Source organism: Lepidochelys kempii, chromosome 3 (genome assembly GCF_965140265.1).
Source record: "Lepidochelys kempii isolate rLepKem1 chromosome 3, rLepKem1.hap2, whole genome shotgun sequence".
In the NCBI taxonomy this organism is placed as follows: domain Eukaryota; kingdom Metazoa; phylum Chordata; order Testudines; family Cheloniidae; genus Lepidochelys; species Lepidochelys kempii.
In genome coordinates, this window is record NC_133258.1 from 61,479,074 (window position 1) to 61,496,356 (window position 17,283).

Sequence of the window (17,283 nt, forward strand, 5' to 3'; positions counted from 1 at the left end):
ACATGTTTTGACTTTTTAAATGTAACTCAAATTCCCAGAGTTTTAATGCTTGGTTTTGGGATAATTACAGCATTCCTGTAATTTTTATTTTTACCCTTAAATTACTGAGATATACTCTCAGCCATAACTGTTTTTGGATGGGAGGAGCAGGGGAACACAGATTTATATAAAAGTTATATTTCTTGGATTTTAACCTTAAAATTTAATATTACTAAAATACTAGTCACTAAACATTAAGTTTAGTCTTCTTGTAAGTGCATGTAAGAGTACCTAGAATTACACTGCAATTTTCCTTCCTGCATATCCTCTTCACCCCATTTGCCTAGTTTTCTGAATAATCACTCATGAAGTAGTAACTGGCATTTGTACTTGCCTAAGCTGTCTTCAGAATGTAAGAATTAGAGACACATGGCTTGTGAAATCTTAAGGGCACGTTTTCTTTCTCCAAATTGCTAATATACCAAAAATCCTAGAGTTCCTCACAAAGAGCATATTCTGAATCCATTATTTTCATTCTGCTGCAAAACAATGATCATTTAACAGGCATCTTCTAGGCAAGTAGTAGTGGAGGTATAGGACTAATACCCTCAGTTGTTCTTACATATCAGGTTTGCAATTTGCCCTTGTAATTAAGTCACTGAAAGGAAAGTCACTTTTCTAATCCACTTACGTTTACTTACAGGTCTGCATTACATTTAGTGATTTTGGAAAAATGCAGAACATTTGCAACTTACTCGTTGAGAAACTGGGTAGTTCTGTTATCATCAGTCCACCACACTTCTACCATACAGCAGAGGCTATAGACACCCTTCGGTAAGTTCTCCCTCTCCTTTCCACAGAAATGCACAGCCTCAGGAAGCATTTACGTAATACATAATCCACACAGTTTAAAATGGGAAGCAATGATAGTCTCCCTGTTGTCCACTCCTGCCTTATACTTAAAGGAAAATTCAAGAAACTTTAAAAAGGTTATACAGTTTTTATAAATCCAATTCCATTTAGCTTGCAAATAGTAAAGCTTAATCTTTCATGGAGGCTGCAGTGTCCTTGTATAAAGGCAGGAGGTAACAAGCTTTTCCATGATTTCAATAGGAAAAACAATCTGCTTAACATGCTCAGTCAGCATATCTGGTTTTTCAATGGGGTTAAATGAAAGCAAATTAATTTTAGTTTGGGATTTGTCCAGGAAGGTACAAGCATTTAACAGGCTCCATCCACTTCCCCAAGTGCTGCTGCTGTCCTCTTAGCTGCGGACAACAAACTTTGAAATACACCTTTCTAAAGAAACTACATTTCAGTTACTTTGAGGAGAAAGAAGAGCTTTCTAACATCAAAACATCCTCCCACAGCACCCCAGCCATAGAGGGAGAGTTAATTTGCCATGAAGGACATGAGACAAACATTCAGTGGTTGATGAAGGAAGGCGCCTGGGGAGATTAACTACATTTATCTGTTCCTCTTCCCCTAGTTTTTCAATTCACATTGAGATGAACTAAAAGAGCATTCAAAAGCCTGCTTTTCCCATTGATGCCACCAAAAAAACCCTTCTCCATCTCATCTGAAGTTCACACTCTGCAGATGGCCATGGCTATGTCCAAGAAACAAGCTCAGTCATCCACTGCTTAAAATAATGTTGAAATTGCCACAGAGGTGTGGTTGTGAGCAATATGTATTCTAAATGTCCAGCCATGAGTTTGTTAGCACACTGGAGTTTTCCCTTACAAGCTGCCTCCTCCACATGCTCCCCATTTTTAACCATCAAGCATATGAGTGTGGAAGTAGAAGTGCCTTGCATCTATGTAGTCACAAAAAAATAATGATTTGGCAGGAGTTTCTGTGCTAAAGTTGGATCAGTTAACCTACCTTGCTTTTTACCTTCCAGGCGTCAAGTATGTCTTGCTGCTGTTGGGAACACACGTCAAAAAGCTCAAGAGGTCTGTCGACTGTTTGGCCAGTCACTGGGAAAACCACTGCTAATCAGAGAAGAGGAAATGAAAGAGTGGGAAGGCCAAATAGACAGTCACCCATCCAACTCCTCAGACACACTCACTGTGCAGCAGAGAATCCAAAGTGCCACTATTTATGCTTCTTCAAAAGTATTTGCTATTTTTGAGATAAAGGGAAGAGAAAAGAGGAAAAACAAGCTTATCTAGACGCATGTTAAAGGATTTTTCTTATTTGTCTCTGACAAATCGTGGAATAAATGTATGTACTTTAAAGTACAAATTTATTCAGTTTTTCAGACCTGCATCTTCCTCTATAAATGATCAGGAAAAACTAGTTATAACATTAGTTGTCCGACCCTTCCCCCTCAAAAAAATAAGACCAGATTGTTCTCAGAACTACCTGGAGACACACAAATAGTTTTATCATGGTTCTTCAAACAAATTGAAGGTGGACACCCCAAGCTACATTGAAATCATTGGCAGTTTCCATGAGAGGAGAGGAAGGCTCAAAGGCTTTATATATACTTCATGCCATCACTAGCATTCCTCCCCTTTCTACACCCTTATTTACAGTGGGTAGAGTTGGGTAGGACACCAGTAGGAAGCTCATATATACAGCTTTTTTGTATGCTAAAGTAAAAAGGCCTCCAGCACATTTATTTTCTCTCTTACACCTGGAGAAAGACTGATTAAATACCACGTTCCTTAGATACTAATTTGTGTCCTAAGAGTTGGTCTAAACATACTAAGCAAAGATAAATAGCTCAGTGTACACTCCTTCAAAAAAGTAGATATTCACATTACAGATTTACTTACTGCAAATATCCACAAGAACTTGTTAACATTTAGTCCCAGTTGGCCTCCATCTAGATCAGTGCCCTTCAACTAGTGTGAATATATTACTTTTGAAGAAACACTGCATGCTAGACTATTTAGCTTGCACAAAAAGCTAAAATATTTGATGTGCAGAATGTTTGGTGCTGCTAGTTACAATGCAGCTATATTTAAAGCTTTCATCCCAAGCTAGCGAGAACTAAATTATTCATTGTCCTCAATTCACAATATTCAAATTATATATATAGACAGAGAGAAAATGTTTTACTTTAGTAACCTCAACATAATGCATCACTGAATATGTAATGGAACTGAAATAAGCCATTAACATACATATCAAAATAAGCCATTAACATATGTTTCATATAGAGTTCAATTGTATTTCTTTAATGAAATAATTTACAAATCAGTGTTACCCTGCTTTCCATTTGACCCAGTTTAAAAAAGGAATGCACTGTGCAGTTGTACATCACATGCACAATTTACATATAATGTTAAATACTTCAGTCATGAGGGTAGATTTTTCTCAACCAGGCTTGCATAATGTATTTAGATCCATCGTATCTACTGAAGTAAGTTGTCAGATCAGGATTGTGTATCTGCAGAAAGAATTTTACAAATTGATTGGTAACACCAACATTACTGAAAAAGGCTTGGTGATTTAACTGGACTGTAGCTATTAAGATTAATTTAAAAAAAACCTCTTGAATAGCTGTTAGTAATTGTTTCTGTGGCACAAACTCGTGAAGTTAAAACAGAGAAAAGCATGTACAAGTACACTGTATATATTTTAGTTTTTCAAGAGGTCAAAGCACTTTGACAAATAAGCCTCACTTCGGTCAGGTAGTTAGAGATAAGAAGACTAAGTGATTTGTCCAAATTGGACTAAGTCAGTGAAATCCAGAAATAAAGCCCATCTTTTGCAACAGCCTATTCACAACAGACACCAAATTGATATTTTAGAAAATCCCAAGGTCAAACAACTGGACCCTAGAAAGATGAAAGTAGGCAGCACCTAAATAAGATTATTAGCATTCTATACCGACTTAAGATATGTATACAAAAAGTATAGCAAAATCATTCCATTTGCACCTGTACAATTTATGTAACATTTGCATATCTGCTTTTCCTATGACCTTTCTCTACCATTGCACAATGTTTACCTATTTAGTCTATACTGAGTAGGTCAAAAACCTTTTTGATTACAAAAGGGTAATAATTTAAAATTAAAAAGGACTTCACTCTTACAAACAAAGATACTACCTCTAATCCTGTAATAATTGTTATCTCCTCCTCAGGAATGTAAACTGTAGTCTTGCCAAAGCTGTTGGCTTGGTTAATAAGAATTCGGTAGTGAGGAGTATCTCTTAGACCCTGTAAAAGAACAAATAAAAATAAGCCACAAGAAAGTATTCACATGAACATGTTACACTTCAGGAATATTTTCCTTAGACACAGACAAAGTCCTATCCCCCTAATATCTTAAATCAAAATTTAAGAAAAAATAAAAAGAGTCTTATAACAAGTTAGCCTTCTGGAAATACTCGACCTTTTACACAGGCAAACTGCTTTTATTTTGTAGCAAGTTTCATCACCATTAACTTCTGTTTTACATTTATATAGTTATACATTTCTTATTAAAAACTATATGATAAAAAACCCTCCTTGGCATAGCTGAAGCACTTCTGAAAAGTCAAGATCACAAAGGACAAGATCCTCAGACTTTGATTAGTCCCGTCTGCGCCACCTCAAGTGGAGAAAAGGGGACTTAGAACTTCTAGGGAAAGAGAAATTTCTTACCTGACAATTTTCTGTTACCAGCTTCTCTCCAAATTCATTACTAATGGGCTACTGCCCCCCACCTATGCAATTTGGAGACAGTCCAGTGCGGTTGTTGGAAGCTTCAGGATTAAGCTCCGCCCTTCAGCTTGGGCCACCAAAAGAGTTCTACAGTTGTAGCAACGCTCCAGCAAACCATTATTAGCATTAAGACAACTTGAGATAATGTATTAAATTAACCTTAAGACAAGTCTGACTTTAGAGAAAATTTTCAATTTATATTCTGGTCATTTACCAGACTGTTCGGGTGGGTTAAATTTTAACAGAAAAATGATCTGGTAAGAAATTTCTCATTCTGTTGCACAGCTTTTCTCCTCATTTATTACTAATAAGACGCAGAGAACAGTGAATCACAGAAGTTGGGGGATGAAGGAAAGGATAACCAGAGTTAATTATAGTAGAACAACAGGCAGGAATGAAAATCCCTATCCCTCCCCCCATGTAGTGTTTTATAAACTAAGGAGTTATGTGGGAACCAGCCCAGTAGCACGTAGCCATGTTGCTAGAGTGCTTGGTTGTAAGGTTCCAAATAAATGTCCTGGAGAAACTTTTGTCTAGCTGAGACCACTGGCACTTTGTGATTATTATATTTGTATTACAATAGCATCTAGAGATCCTGGCCCCATTGTGCTGGGCACTGCACAAACAGAGACAGTCCTTGCCCCAAAAGAGCTTTCTCAGAGATATGTTCTAGGAATTATTTTGGGGAAGTTCTGTGGTCTGTGTTATACAGGACATCAGATATGAGATGATCACAGTGGTCCCTTCTGGCCTTGGAATCTGTGAATCTATGTTTCCCCTTGCATCAGAAACATACATTTGACCAGATCAATGAATGAAATATCCTGTTTGAGTTCTATATGGCTACCAAATTGTAGCAGAGGTTAATGGAGAATCCATGATGAAAACTTCTATTTTGGTGCCCAGGCTGTTAACTGTAGGTGTTCCTGGTCTAAGTCCTTGCTTCAAGCGATCTAGTGTTTTCTGCAGACACAATGTGGGATTCTTAGATATCTAGCAAGCCAAAATGCCTTCTGGGCTAATGAAGGACTAGGAAGAGGACTTCAACTCTTCCTTTCCCTTCTTTCTATACCCTTTATATGGACCATCTTGAAAGGTAGCAGATTATTTTCTGTCCATTGACACAGAGAAACTTTGACCTCTGGTTACTCCTTGGTTTTGGAAAGGTTATAAACTCATGCCTCAGTCAAAAGCCAACCTCTAATGGCAGGTAAAAGGAGACTTCCTCTGTGAGTCCTGTAATTGAGGGGTTTCTTTCACCTTCTGCTGATACAGTTGATACTGGCCACTGTCAGACAGGACACTGGATTTGATGGAGCACTGGTTCAGTCCTATATAGCCATGTTTGTGGGGTGCTTTTTAAAAAAGAACAACAACAAAAAACACACACATCCTGATAGAGATGTCAAAACCAACTAAAAGAGATTTTGGAAGTTTGTCTTCCAAGTATGAAAATGTCAACTGAAAATTGGTTTTTCAACATGGTTGTACCTACCCACAAAGGGACATTTGGGTGTGATCTGAGAATGACACCTAATTACACAATGCCATCCACAGCCTCAGAAACAACTCTGACTTCATAATCAAAAAGGCTGACAAAGGAGGTGCTGTCATCATCATGAATAGATCGGAATATGAACAAGAGCCTGCTAGGCATCTCTCCAACACCACTTTCTACAAGCCATTACCCTCTGATCCCACTGAGGGTTACCAAAAGAAACTACAGCATTTGCTCAAGAAACTCCCTGAAAAAGCACAAGAACAAATCTGCACAGACACACCCCTGGAAGCCCGACCTGAGGTATTCTATCTGCTACTCAAGATCCATAAACCTGGAAATCCTGGATGCCCCATCATCTCAGGTATTGGCATCCTGACAGCAGGATTGTCTGGCTATGTAGACTCCCTCTTCAGGCCCTACGCTACCAGCACTCCCAGCTATCTTGAGACACCACTGACTTCCTGAGGAAACTACAATCCATCGGTGATCTTCCTGAAAACACCATCCTGGCCACTATGGATGTAGAAGCCCTCTACACAAACATTCCACACAAAGATGGACTACAAGCCGTCAGGAACAGTATCCCCGATAATGTCACGGCAAAGCTGGTGGCTGAACTTTGTGACTTTGTCCTCACCCATAACTATTTCACATTTGGGGACAATGTATACCTTCAAATCAGCGGCACTGCTATGGGTACCTGCATGGCCCCACAGTATGCCAACATTTTTATGGCTGACTTAGAACAACGCTTCCTCAGCTCTCATCCCCTAATGCCCCTACTCTACTTGCGCTACATGGATGACATCATCATCTGGACCCATGGAAAAGAAGCCCTTGAGGAATTCCACCATGATTTCAACAATTTCCATCCCACCATCAACCTCAGCCTGGTCCAGTCCACACAAGAGATCCACTTCCTGGACACTATGGTGCTAATAAACGATGGTCACATAAACACCACCCTATACCAGAAACCTACTGACCGCTATACTTACCAATATGCCTCCAGCTTTCATCCAGACCACACCACACAATCCGTTGTCTACAGCCAAGCTCTACGATACAACTGCATTTGCTCCAACCCCTCAGACAGAGACAAACACCTACAAGATCTCTATCAAGCATTCTTACAACTACAATACCCACCTGCTGAAGTGAAGAAACAGATTGATAGAGCCAGAAGAGTACCCAGAAGTCATCTACTACAGGACAGGCCCAACAAAGAAAATAACAGAACGCCACTAGCAATCACCTTCAGCCCCCAACTAAAACCTCTCCAACGCATCATCAAGGATCTACAACCTATCCTGAAGGACGACCCATCACTCTCACAGATCTTGGGAGACAGGCCAGTCCTTGCTTACAGACAGCCCCCCAACCTAAAGCAAATACTTACCAGCAACCACACACCACACAACAGAACCACTAACCCAGGAACCTCTCCTTGCAACAAAGCCCGTTGCCAACTGTGTCCACATATCTATTCAGGGGACACCATCATAGGGCCTAATCACATCAGCCACACTATCAGAGGCTTGTTCACCTGCACATCTACCAATGTGATATATGCCACCATGTGCCAGCAGTGCCCCTCTGCCATGTACATTGGTCAAACTGGACAGTCTCTATGTAAAAGAGTAAATGGAGACAAATCAGATGTCAAGAATTATAACATTCAAAAACCAGTTGGAGAACACTTCAATCTCTCTGGTCACTCAATTACAGACCTAAAAGTTGCAATTCTTCAACAAAAAACCTTCAAAAACAGACTCCAACGAGAGACTGCTGAATTGGAATTAATTTGCAAAAGGTCCCCCCCCCCCCACTCTCTTGTTGGTAATAGCTCACCTTAAGTGATCACTTTCGTTACAGTGTGTATGGTAACACCCATTGTTTCATGTTCTCTGTGTATATAAATCTCCCCACTGTATTTTCCACTGAATGCATCTGATGAAGTTAGCTGTAGCTCACGAAAGCTTATGCTCAAATAAATTGGTTAGTCTCTAAGGTGCCACAAGTACTCCTTTTCTTTTTGCGAATGCAGACTAACACGGCTGCTACTCTGAAATCTGTCCTCAGAAGGAAATCTCTGCAGGTTCATTTTGAGAAACCCACTCAGGATTAAGCTGATGCATGGCACCAACAATCCTAGCCATTAGAAATAATTGGCTACTGATGACTCCTCAGGAAATGATTAATGCAATGAAGTTTTGGGTCTTCTCAAATCTTTACCATTATGGTAAAATTACAGCCACATCCATGTCTGTTTTCACTGTTGGGTGAGCAATTCTCTGCATTGGGAACAAAGTCTTTTCTTTATTTTGAAGAACTGGTAGCTATGAATCCTTTCCAGCAGCAGTCCAGTTATGAATGGGTCTATTTCTCTGGACAGAGTACAGATTGATTGGCATGTTTATGCCTGGGTATAGGTGCGTAACATGCAACCTGTTCCTTGCTGTGATTATTACCAGCCACTTAAGACTCTGGGTGTAGAAGGTGGGTCTGAAGGAAGAGTCTTTTGTACAAGAATTGTGAGCTTTTGCACACAAATACTCTTTTTCTCTTTGTCATGCTGAGGATTTTGTTGATTTGGAGGAAAATCTATATAGGTTTCTTTGGGAGCTTCTGCTCCAGATTTTTCCTTCCAACAGGATAATGGTCCCTTCTTGGATACCCTTGATGTTGGCAGCAACCAAGAGATTGTTGTGCTGGCTTTGATAATGAGGGCTGTGGCCTCTCTACAGTCTCAGCTACTAATTTATTTAAGGTTTCCTCCAATAGCGCCTCTCTGTAAGTCTGAATGCACAAAATATCAGTTTAGGATGAGTGATGGTTATTCTTGGGTGAAACATAGCTTTCTTATAACCACCAAGTTAGAATCCATTTCCAGGATGGGCAGGGATGGTGTCCCTATCCTCTGTTGCTAGAAGCTGGGAATGTGCAACAGGGGATGGATCACTTCATAACCTGTTCTGTTTATTCCCTCTAAAGCACCTGGCATTTGCCACTGCAGAAGACAGGATACTGGGCTAGATGGACGTTTGGTTTGACCCATTATGACCATTCTTATGTTCTTAACCTGAAACATCTCATTCCAATCAAGGATCAGACCCCTAGATAAATCACTTGTTTGCCATTAAATTGGCTTTCCTTACTAAATATATGAAAAATGTTTGGTATATGTGAGGCTTTGAAATGACTGGGCAGTCTGTCATCACTCTTATGGTCTATGGGGTCTTTTGGAAAGAAGTACCCATCTGAAGTTTTCACTATGTCTTTCACTGGTTGCACTACTGCTGCACCAACCATAGGCTCCCAACATTTCTGAAATTTCTTTGTATTTATATTAATATTTTAGTTTAATATTTGGTTTAATTAGATGTCCTCATTTTGATCTTAAGATACTCTCAAAGGAGGCATCAATAGAAAACAACATTTCTAATAATGCTTAAAAGGGAAGCTATTTTATTAATATTAATGAGTTTGCAAGCCACTGCCATTCTGTTCTGAGAAAGTCTTGTAGGTTGCTTTGGGGGCTTGTTGCTGTTTGGTGTTGTTGTTGGGGCTTTTTTTGTTTGGTTTTGTTGTTTTGATGTTTTTTGTACATAATGTACGAGTGGTACTTCTTCCCCTGGCTGTTTACAGGGCGAAGGTAGTATGCTATTCATCCTGGCATAGGGCCCACACAACAGAAGAGGAGTACTGGGAAACGTACTGGATTGTGGAAGTAACTGGCTGGATGTTCCTGGAAGCCTGAAAGGCTGCCAACCTGCTCCCACAGGCTTAATTAGCACCCAATTAAGTATTACAGGAGCAATTTAGTACCACACAGGGCTTTACTCAGTAAATCTGAATTATTTTGAACATGGGAAGGGATTTCTCATGTATGCCTCTGTAATCCCATGAATGTGCACCTTTGTGGGGTGTAGAATCCTCATGTGCTTGTGTTCTGGTTACAGACTGCCTGAAGTGCGTTTACAGCTTTAATGTGGAGCCACTTTGTGGAGCTGGGGAGGGGTGGAAAGAGAGATCCCTTTCCCTGCAGAGCAGGGGTTTATGGCTGATGATCAGAAGACACAACTCCCATTCCACTGCTGCCTCAAATCTCAGCCCCTTTCCCTGCCACAGTGAGGGTCCTTGGGCTGAAAGCCACTGGTACAATTTGCATTAACTGCATCCTGAGGCAGGGCTGCACAGGGCCAGGTTTCTCTGCACTGTGGAGGACAGACATGGAGCATGATACAAAGCACTCAGAGACTTGATGTAGGAGAAAAACACCAGCAAACACTCCCTCCAGGGGAGTAGGCAAAAGAAGGGTTAGACACCTGATTTTCACCCCACTTGTTCATTAAAAATACTAATTACTGCCTTGCAAAGGACACACTCACTTTTGCTTTTCTGAAACCTGAAGTCTTTGGGATTTGCAGAATTTACATGAGTGTCACAAGAATCCCCTGACTCTCAATGGGAGGAACGGGAAAGGGAAATATACAGAAGCTCTACTTCTTTCCCCAGGGAGCTGAGGCCCCATGTCAATGTGTGGGTGGGGCAGGGAGAAGACTACTTAGATCCTTTCAGGGAGTTTTCCCTTCCAACCCTAGGTCTGTTGTGGGACTTACTCCCTGAGCAAGCCCAATAGCTTTCTCCTCATCCTTAGACTCTCTCCCTGAAATCTCAGTAACTCTGGACTGGGCTTTTCTGTGTTGGAGTTGTGGCTCCTCAAGGCAGGGTGGGGACCCAACATACCAGTCCGCCTCTGAGCCCCATACCCTGGCAGTGTGAGGGTCAGCTAGCTGGGAAGAGGCAGGGCATAATTCACCCTCTGTAGAGTCTGTAAATGCTGCCTCACATAGGGAACCCCACTTAGAATTCAGACAGGTGTTTGCAGGACAGCTGAGAAAGGGCAGAATCTGGCAGGGAGGCGCCGCCGCACTGGCAGATCCAGGTGGTTGAAACCACTACGCTGCTATTTACCTGGTCTTAGGTGAGAAGTAGGGGAGGAAGATTACAAGTTGCAACTGCACAAAAACAAAAATAAAAGGCCAGACAAAATGGCTGGGAGAAACTGAACCACTAACTTTTTGCAACACTGAAGAGAGAAAATCTGGTGGTCTGAGCTGAAGGGTGGAGCTTAGTCCTGGAGTGTCCAGCAACAACACTGAACAGCTTCTGAATTCCACAGGTGGGATCATTAACCCATTAGTAAAAAATGGGAGAAGCTGTGCAACAAAAGCATATGGTGGCACAACTTTGCACCACCAGCTCCCTCCTTCACAGGGTGTCAAAGGAAGGGACAAGGCAAGAACACACTATTTTCCTCCAGTGATTGTGGTTCCAGTTCTGGGCATACATTTAGAGCATCCAGCTCAGCTCCCAGCAAGCCCATGGTCAGGGAGGCAGAAAGGTGGGCTATTTGTATTATCTTAGTATCTAGGAATTCCAGTCATGAACCAGGGCCCCACTGCACTAGGCTGTCCTTGCCCCAAAGACCTTACAATCTAAGTATAAGATGAGACAATAGACAGGTACAGACCGGAAGTACAAGAAACAATGAGATGGTATTTGTCAACATGACAGGCTGCTGGTGCACTAATACACATCTAATCTTTGTCAAGTTTTTGTAGACATCATCGCAAAAGAGAGTTTTAAGGAGATTTTTAAGGATGATGATGAGATAGCTTTGTGATGTCTACAGTAAGGTCCTCCCAAGTGTGAAGGGCAGCATAGAAGAAATCATGAAGGTGCATATTTGAAAGTTTAACGAGTGGGAAATGGAGGATGGGATCATAGGTTGATTATAGGCAGGAGTCAACATCTTGATAGTGAATGAGAAATGATAGGTTATGAAGGACCTTAAAAATGAAGACAAGTAGCTATGTTTAATGCAACAGAAAAGGAGAGGCAGAGAAGGGATTAAGAGAGAGGTGATGTGGTCAAAAGGGCAGGCTAGGAGAATGATCTTTGCAGCAGCATTCTAAATGGATATAAGTGGGACAAGATTGCATTTGTCAAAGCTAGAAAAAAGGATGTTGCAGCACTGTGAAAGGAAAGGTCATATCTTAGATATGTTATGCAGAAAGAACCTGCAAGATTTAGACAGATGTAGCCTTGATGTGTGGACCTACAGAGGTCTGAGTCAGATGATGCCCAGTTTATGGGACTGGGTGACAAGCAGACTGGGGGTGTTTTCCATAATAATTGAGAAAGGGGAGGTAGTGGGGAGGATTGGAGGGTAAGATTGGCAGCTCTGTTTTAGCCATGTTGAGCTTGAGTTGACAGCTAGACATCCATAAAGGAGATGTCCGAGACAGGCAAAGTTTTAATTTGGACAGAAAGATAGGTCTGGAGTAGAGAGGTAGATCTGTGAGTCGTCAGCACTAAAAAAATTTGTTTACAGATGACATTACCCAGAGATGAAGTGTAGAGGGAGAAGACCAGGGGACCACGGTATCTGGAAAAAGAGAGCCCTGTAGATCCCACTCCCTCCCGAAAGTTGGAAGGAGGATGAGGATACTGAAAAAGTGATCAGAGAAACAAAAGGAGAATGAGAGTTACAGAAACCAGGGGAGGACAAGGTTTCAAGATAAACAGTACGGCTTACCATGTTGAAAGCAGCTGACAGGCCAAGGAGAATCAGGAAGGAGTACTCATTCCTAGCCAAAGCTCAGAAGAGGCCGTAAAAGACTTTGTGTGAGTGATTTCTGTGGAGTGCCAGAGGCAGAAGCCAGATTGGAGAGGGTCTAAGATAGACTTGGAAGATAGGAACTTCAGACAGTGCATTCAGTGATCTTAGAAATGAAAGGTAGAAGGGGAATTGGCAATAGTAGGCCTAGGTGTGTGTTTTCGGAGTGTGCGAGAATTGTGCATGCTTGTATTGTGAGAAGAAAGAGACAGAGGAAAGTGGAGCTTAAGGAGAAAAGTAAGGATGGAAATGAGAGTGGGTATGAGAGAGATCAGGAAATGAGATGGGGCAAGTGGAGGAGAGCAGCTGAGAAATGTCTGCATCTGTGACGGGGAGATGGAGCAGAAGGTTGTAGGAGGGGAAGGGGAAAGAGAAGGCAAGTCACATAATATTTTCAGTTTTCTCTTGGAGGAAAACTGGCATGATACTGTGTGGAAAGAGCCATGGAAGGTATAAGGAGCATGGCAAATTGACCGCTGGGATTACAGACATGGGATTCAATTAAGTTGGAGAAGTAGAGTTGTTTAGCATGGAAGAACTGAAGGAGGAGAGAATAAATTTGTTGGGGAGAAAGTCTGGTCACAGGATTTGAGCCAGAGATGCTCCACATAAGAGAGCAGAGGCAGAGGAAGTGAATGTTGAGGGTGACCCATGGCTGGGAGTTGGCAGGGTGGACCTTGTGCTGGAAGAGAGGGGCAAAAGAGTTGAGGATAAAGAAGAATGAAGCATGAAGAAAATCAACAACGAAATCAATGGAAGAAAGGGAAGAGACCAGAATAAATCAACACTGATGGACTGGAAGTCATGGAAAGGCCGAGTGACAAGGCGAGGGGTAGGGACTGCTGGGAAATATTGAAAGAGACCCAAGTGATAGTTGGAGAGAGAGCAGTGCTTTGTGAAGACCAAGTCAAGTGAATTACCCTTTTGATGAGCAGGAGAGTCGAACGAGGGCTGCAGATCAAATGAAAAGATGAGGGCAAGACGACATGTGGCTAGGGGTCAAATGGTCGTCAGCATGGAAGTTGATATCACTGAAGATGAGTGTGGATGACTGTGGAGAGAGGAAGAGCAAGTGACAAGTGTCGCAAGCAGAAAGGAAGGCTGAGGAGGAGGAGTTGGGGGAACTGTAGATAACAGCAGCATGGAAGGAGAGAAGAGTTGGATGCTGTGCTTTCAAAAGCGGGAAGGGGGAGAGGTTAGAAATGGCAGGAAAGGGAGGGGAAAAGCCCAATAGCACCACCATGGTCTGATCTAGGTGGGGAGTATGACAGGAGAGGTCTCCATAAGAGAGGGCAGCTGCAGAGGCAGTGTCAGATGAAGGGATCCAGATCTCTGCAAGAGCCAAGAACTGAAGGGAGTCAGATACAAAGAACTAGAGATGGAGTGGGTGTTCCAGAGACAGCAAGAAAAAGTGGAAGGAGGGGGTGGTGTGAGGTTAAGAATAGTGGCACGAAAAGGGCAGAGCTGATGGCAGAGGTGGAGAAGGTGGGATGGAAGGGAGGGTTAGGACTGGGGCAAATGTTACCCAGAGGTAAGGAGGATGTGGGACTTAGATTGGGGGTGGGGGTGGAAAGAGAGGAACAGGTAGAAATGGTAGGAACTGTAAAGGGTTAAGGGTAACCAGAAAGAGGATATGGAACTTGAGGAGGAAAGGAGGATGACAGATACTGTGAGGCAGAAGAGGGGTATGGTGAAAGCCAGGGTCAGTGGCAGGTGGACAAGATTGCAATTAAAATAAAAATAGGTCTGAAAGTATGCTCTCTGCCTGGTGCCAAGTCCCTGCTCTCTGGGCAAAGTGTTATGGGCAAAGCTTCCCAATTACAGTGCTCTTTGGTGTAAAATCATCTTTGTCTCCCTGCCACCTGAGCTTTGCAGAATGTGAGCTCAGTGCAGCTGAACATCAAACTCACAGATTACATAGCGTTGCACTATTATAGCAACACTATCAACTTAAATTTGACCTCCCATTTCAGAATATACCAGAAGACTCAGGCTGTATAAAAATTTGAATAGAAATGTTTCACAATATTAAGAATTCCAACAATTTTGAAACCCAAACAGTGTAGCACTTAAAATGAAACTGAATAAACACATTTATCTATGCTTGGACAATGAAGACAGTTTCAGAGTAGCTGTAAGCAGCGATAGGTAAACTGGATTGGAAAAATTCTCAGTCAGTTCTAATAATCAGTAACACAAGGAAATAGGTCACAACATGTAAAGTTTACACTGTTCCTTTAAATACACTCCTGTGTATTAAAGAAAGGAATTGTAATTCATTAGTGTGTCATGACATCCCTAACTGTTGAAGTTTAAACAATCAATACTGCTGCAGCATGCTCTGCTCTGGTGGCAGACAAAGAAGAGCAGAGGGACTGATATCATCTGTGCAGATCATGGAAACAAGATTCAGTGTATCAAATTTCGAATAAATGTGTGAATTATGTGGTTGAGCTATATTTCCACTTCTGCAATCAGAGTTCCATAATTCCATTATTTATTTTTGTGGTCTCGGTAAGTAAGTTTAAAATATACCAAATCTCCCAAAAGACTCATTTATTCCTCTTTTTGTTGTGAAATACCAGGTTAAAAGTGAAAGCTAGAAAATAGTCAGAATTTTTCTGAACATCAGCATCTTAAAGAATTCTGAGCAACCCTATTTCCTCATGTTCCACAGGTACAGACTGCCCAGATAAGTCTAGGCTGATATAAGTAAGGTTTTCATCACCAGAAAAGTTTAGCTACTTGTTTGGCTATGACACTCAAGACAGCCAGCCTTATCCCATATCAAGAGTTGTGGTGCTTTCCTAAAAAAGCTAGCAAGTAATTCTGTTCTTGTCTTCTACTCCCTTTTCCACACCCAGGACCACTTTTTCCCTTACCCCCAACCTCAAACAAAAAGCAGCACAGAACCAGCATGTCTCCGCACCACAGTGTACTGCTGGAGGAAGTTAGACATAACAAATATGGTTATTAACAACACAAAACTATTTCTATTTAACATTTGACTGTTTCACAGCCTGAAAACCACTGCTCTTGTCAAAAGAGTGAGGTATGTCCAAAGATACAATATTCTGGGTGTTCTCCCTTCTTCCTGCACCCCCTCCTTTTTTTTTTTTTTTTGATAAAGTGATCCATTACAAAAATAAACTTTGTGCCAGTTCTAGAAGAAGTGTCAAACATCCTTATGATGTTGTGACCTCTAGTACTAATATTCAGATCCATACTCAGATGTGTGAATTTTCAGTAGTTTTCTTTTACCTCATTTTAAATCCCTTGGTTTTTACTGAAGTCAGCTGTTATACATTCTTAGTTACTCTTTCACAGTTATGCTGTTTGATTTAAAAATATTCCCCCCCACACACACTTTAAAAAAAAAGTTAATTAGAAAAGCATCAACAAATTACTAGGGTTTAAAATTGACAAGTAACAACTGTCTCTTACATAATGGTTTTCATCAGTAGATCTCAAAGTGCTTTACGAAGGACATTGATATATGGAAACTGAGGCACAGAGTAACTGGCCCAGGTTAGTAATAGCAGACATAGAATTAGAACTCAGGTCCTCTAGAGTCCTAGTCAAGTACTTGATCCTCCAGGCCATATTACTTTTACTAGGAAAGCAGATTTATGTAGCTTGAGTATATAACATCAAGATTACGTCGTTACTCTTAATGAAAAAAAAAAAAAGAGTAGTTGTGGAATCAAAGAACCATAGGGTTTAGAAGGGACTACAAGGGTCAACTAGTTTAACTCCCTGCCAAGATGCAGGATTTATTGGATCTAAATCATCCAAGACAGATGGCTATCCAGCCCCCTTTTGAAAATCTCCAGTGAAGGACCTTTCACAACCTCCCGAGGCAGTCTGTTCCATTGTCCCACTGTTCCTACAGTTCAGAAGTTTTTCCTGAGATTTAATCTAAATCTGCTATGCTGTAGTTTGAACCCATTGCCTCTTGTCCTGCCCTCTGTGGCAAGAGAGAACAACTTTTCTCCATCTTTTTTATGGCACCCTTTCAAGTATCTGAAGACTACTATCATGTGTCCCCCCCGCCCCCAGTCGCCTCTTTTCCAAATTAAACATACCTAGTTCCTTCAGCCTTTGCTTGTATGGCTTGCATTCCATCCATCTGATCATCTTTGTTGCTTGCCTCTGGATTCTTTCCAGTTTCTCACATCCTTTCTATACATTGGTGACCTACTCCAGCTGAGGCCTAACCAACGCCTAGTAGAGCAGTACTATCCCCTCCCATGACTTGCATGCTATGCCTCTGCTAATGCAACCTAAAATTGCATTATTATTTTTTTGTAACAGCATCACGTTACTGACTCATGTTGAGGTTGTGATCCATCGCAACTCCCAGATCCTTCTCAGCAGTGCTGCTGCCAAGCCAGTTATCCCATTCTGTATTTGTGCATTTGTTTTTTCTTCCCTAAGTGTAGCATCTTACATTTCTT

The 17,283-nt window shown here is 41.4% G+C and overlaps 2 protein-coding genes across 4 annotated transcripts in view; one reads left to right on the forward strand and one right to left on the reverse strand.

Moving 5' to 3' along the window:
- IRAK1BP1 (interleukin 1 receptor associated kinase 1 binding protein 1) overlaps positions 1-6,251 on the forward strand; it is a 24,614-nt gene extending 18,363 nt beyond the window's left edge. The window contains exons 3-4 of the mRNA XM_073336500.1: positions 683-813; positions 1,883-6,251. Coding sequence (XP_073192601.1) covers positions 683-813; positions 1,883-2,153 — 402 coding nt within the window. The 3' untranslated portion in view covers positions 2,154-6,251. The remainder of the gene's footprint in view (positions 1-682; positions 814-1,882) is intronic.
- Positions 3,109-17,283, reverse strand: part of LOC140908719 (F-box only protein 21-like) — a 26,402-nt gene continuing 12,227 nt past the window's right edge. For all 3 annotated transcript variants that reach the window (XM_073336501.1, XM_073336503.1, XM_073336502.1), the window contains exons 6-7: positions 4,044-4,154; positions 3,109-3,379 (exon numbers count right to left, since the gene is read on the reverse strand). In XM_073336501.1, coding sequence (XP_073192602.1) covers positions 3,284-3,379; positions 4,044-4,154 — 207 coding nt within the window. In that variant the 3' untranslated portion in view covers positions 3,109-3,283. The remainder of the gene's footprint in view (positions 3,380-4,043; positions 4,155-17,283) is intronic.